We start from the raw sequence: 2,933 nt of genomic DNA, 5'->3' as shown, positions 1-2,933 counted from the left end.
AGATCCAGGTAGATGTGAATGTCAACCATGCTTCATAAGCCAGGAATACACCTTGATGGAAGTACATCCCCACCTTCTTCTACTTGGGAAAGGGTTCTCGATCAGATGTTCAGATCTAACTGGGCGCCCTGTGTCTTACCCGCAGGCCTCGGAGAATGCGGGAGCCATGAGGACTTCGGGACCTGTGGAGGGGTGTCCGTGCCCCCAGACACCCTCACTCTCTGCCCTCTCTGCCGGCAGGTCAGGCAGCAGCATTCAACGTGAACTTCCAGCGGGCCGAGGGCTACCCCATCGACCTGTACTACCTCGTGGACCGGTCCAACCCCCTGCTCAATGACCTCTTCCACGTCAAGAAGCTGGGGGGCAACCTAGTGCAGGCCCTTAAGGGAATCACCGAGTCAGGCCACATCGGTGAGGCCGAGCTCCTCAGTCCCGCCCAGAATCCCGGCCGCCCTGCTACCCACACCTCCACCCACTCACGTCCCAGGGGCGGGCGCTGGGGGCTCAAGACACAGTGTCTCCGGGGGTGTCCGCACCGAGGCCACTCCTGCTCACACACACACACCACAAGCCATCCTGCTTTCTCCCCTGGCTGGCTCAAGGTAGGGAAACCGAGGCTCTGCCCTTGGGGGCCACCCAAGGCTCACGGGTACGCCCTACCACAAGCCTCTCCCACTCATCCTGCCCCCGCCTCAGGCTTAGGGTCCCTCATCAACACGCACCCTGAGAAGATGCAGGACCCGTGCCCCGACCAGGAGAAGGCGTGCCAGCCCCCACTCGCCTTCAGGCACGTGGTGAAGCTCACCGATTCCAACCAGTTCCAGACAGAGGTCGGGAAGCAGCTGATTTCTGGACACCGGGATGCCCCCCAGGACGGGCTGCACGCCCTGATGCAAGTGGCTGCGTGCCCGGTACGGCCCCGGCCGCCTTGGTCCCCATGCCGAGCTCAGTCCCCATGCCAAGCTGCACCTCTTCTCCTCTGCTCCTTGTGGGGGCCCCACGGGGGAAACTGACGAAGATAACCCCGCTGTCTTCTGCTCAGGAGGAAATCGGCTGGCGCAATGTCACGCGGCTGCTGGTGTTTGCCACGGACAATGGCCTCCCTTTTGTGGGCTCCGGGAAGCTAGGCACCATCCTGACCCTCAATGACAGCCGCTGCCACCTGGAGAACACCACGTACAAACGCAGCAATGAATTCGTGAGTGCCACATCCCTGGTGTCCTGGGAGGGAGTGGACACAGCACAGGGGGAAACACCTGGGCCGTGGGGGGAATCCCGGGGCTGTCTGTGGCTGTGCCCCAGGGAGCCGGGAGGCCAGGGTCCTTACAGCCACCTTGCTATAATCCGGGGCTCCCTCCTTCGATCTAAACAGCAGATCTGTGCGGGAACCAGCGGAGCCCCAAGCGGGGCAGTGTTAGGTGTCTCAAGCCCCACGTGGGCTGGCCGCCCGCTGAGCCGCCCACCCTCCTCAGACTGGACACAGGCCCTGTGGACGCTGGCTGGAGCCACTCCCCTGCTCTGGGCCTGTGAAGTAGCCGCTGCCCCCAGGCTGCAGCCCGGGCCTCCCCTGCCCTCCCCAAACTCACCATGGGCTTGGGGTCCCTACCCCTGGGGCATCACCCTGCCCTCTCAAACCCCGTCTCATCTCCGAGATTCCCCAGGCACAGGGGCCGGGATGGAGGCACCCCCGGGTCCTCCACCTTCCCCAGCTCCCTCCTATGTGGTGCCTGCCAGCCGGCAGAGGGAGCACAGCTGGGAGTCCAGGGGTGAGGGGAGGGGCCCAGGGCTGGGGGCGAGGACAGGCTTGTTGTGTGGCGGTCTCCTCCCCCGGGCAGAGGCGCTGTATTAATGGCACCGGGCGGGCAGACACCACCTGTCACGGGAGTTTGCCCTCCCCTCCTGTGAAATGATGTCTGTGCCCTGGAATTGTAAACTGTGGGGGCCGCAAAGGACTTTAGAGATGGGACCCCTCAGGGGTTCTCACCCGGAGCCCACAGACTCTGGGGCTGTGGCTGGATAACAGGAGGGATCCATGACCTGGACAGGAGATGTGACACCTGAGGTTCTGGTGAACCTCTGCCTGCAGGCGAGCATGTGCTTCCAATAGGAAAATAGAGTGGGTGCTGGGGCCGTATCTGAGGTCTGCCCCCAGTAGGAGGAGGGGTATCTCCCCAGCACCCCTCAAGTGGGGACACCTCACAGTCTGTTTACTGTCCTCTCCACCTGGACGTCTGGGAGCGGTTCCTGGCCGCTTGATCTCCCTTTCAGTGCGGTGATCAAGAAGCACAACACTACCTCTAATACCTTCCTGTTTATTTGTTTATTTCTTGCTGAGGAAGATTGGCCCGGAGCTAACATCTTGCCCATCTTCCTCTATTTTGTATGTGGGACACCAGCAGTGCATGGCTTGATGAGTGGTGTGTGGGTCCCCACCCAGGATCCGAACCCGTGAACCCAGGGCCGCTGAAGCAGATCACGTGGACTTAACTACTGTGTAACCAGACAGGCCCCTCTAATACTTTCTTAACTGTGCTTCAGTCTCATCAGTTTCCCTTATAATCTCATTGTTTTATGCACTGGGAACATCATTCGAATGGGCCTATGGGTGGCACTGGGCCTTGGGCAGTTGCTGCTGTCGGGCAGGAGTGGGTCAGTAGCCTTGATGGCTTGTCCCCAACCTCCGGGGCCATCTGACCTGTGTCTCCTCTCAGGACCGCCCATCGGTGCGCCAGCTGGCCCATAAACTGGCTGAAAACCGCATCCAGCTCATCTTTGCTGCGACCGAGAGAATGGTGAAAACCTATGAGGTAAGTGGAGTCGGGGTCTTGAGCAACATGGGGGACGGGGCATTTCAGCCGAATGAGGACGAAACCCAGCGTTGCCACAGGCTGAGCTCTGCTTCCATGGGCTGGGCGCTGGGCAGTGGGTCCGCC

General features: G+C 61.2%; 1 protein-coding gene across 1 annotated transcript; it reads left to right on the top strand.

Annotated features, from left to right (window-relative positions):
• Positions 1-240: 240 nt before the first annotated feature.
• LOC124231929 (integrin beta-2-like) lies at positions 241-2,807 on the top strand (the record flags this gene model as incomplete). The annotated part of the gene is made up of 4 exons (XM_046648931.1): positions 241-411; positions 697-911; positions 1,043-1,198; positions 2,712-2,807. Coding segments are annotated over 4 exons (638 nt in total), but the record flags the coding sequence as incomplete, so codon positions are not given.
• Positions 2,808-2,933: the final 126 nt, after the last annotated feature.

This window comes from Equus quagga, unplaced genomic scaffold (genome assembly GCF_021613505.1).
Source record: "Equus quagga isolate Etosha38 unplaced genomic scaffold, UCLA_HA_Equagga_1.0 HiC_scaffold_12264_RagTag, whole genome shotgun sequence".
NCBI classification, from domain to species: Eukaryota; Metazoa; Chordata; class Mammalia; order Perissodactyla; family Equidae; genus Equus; species Equus quagga.
Note: the sequence above shows the minus strand (reverse complement) of the source record. Positions and strands in the feature narration are given on the sequence as shown.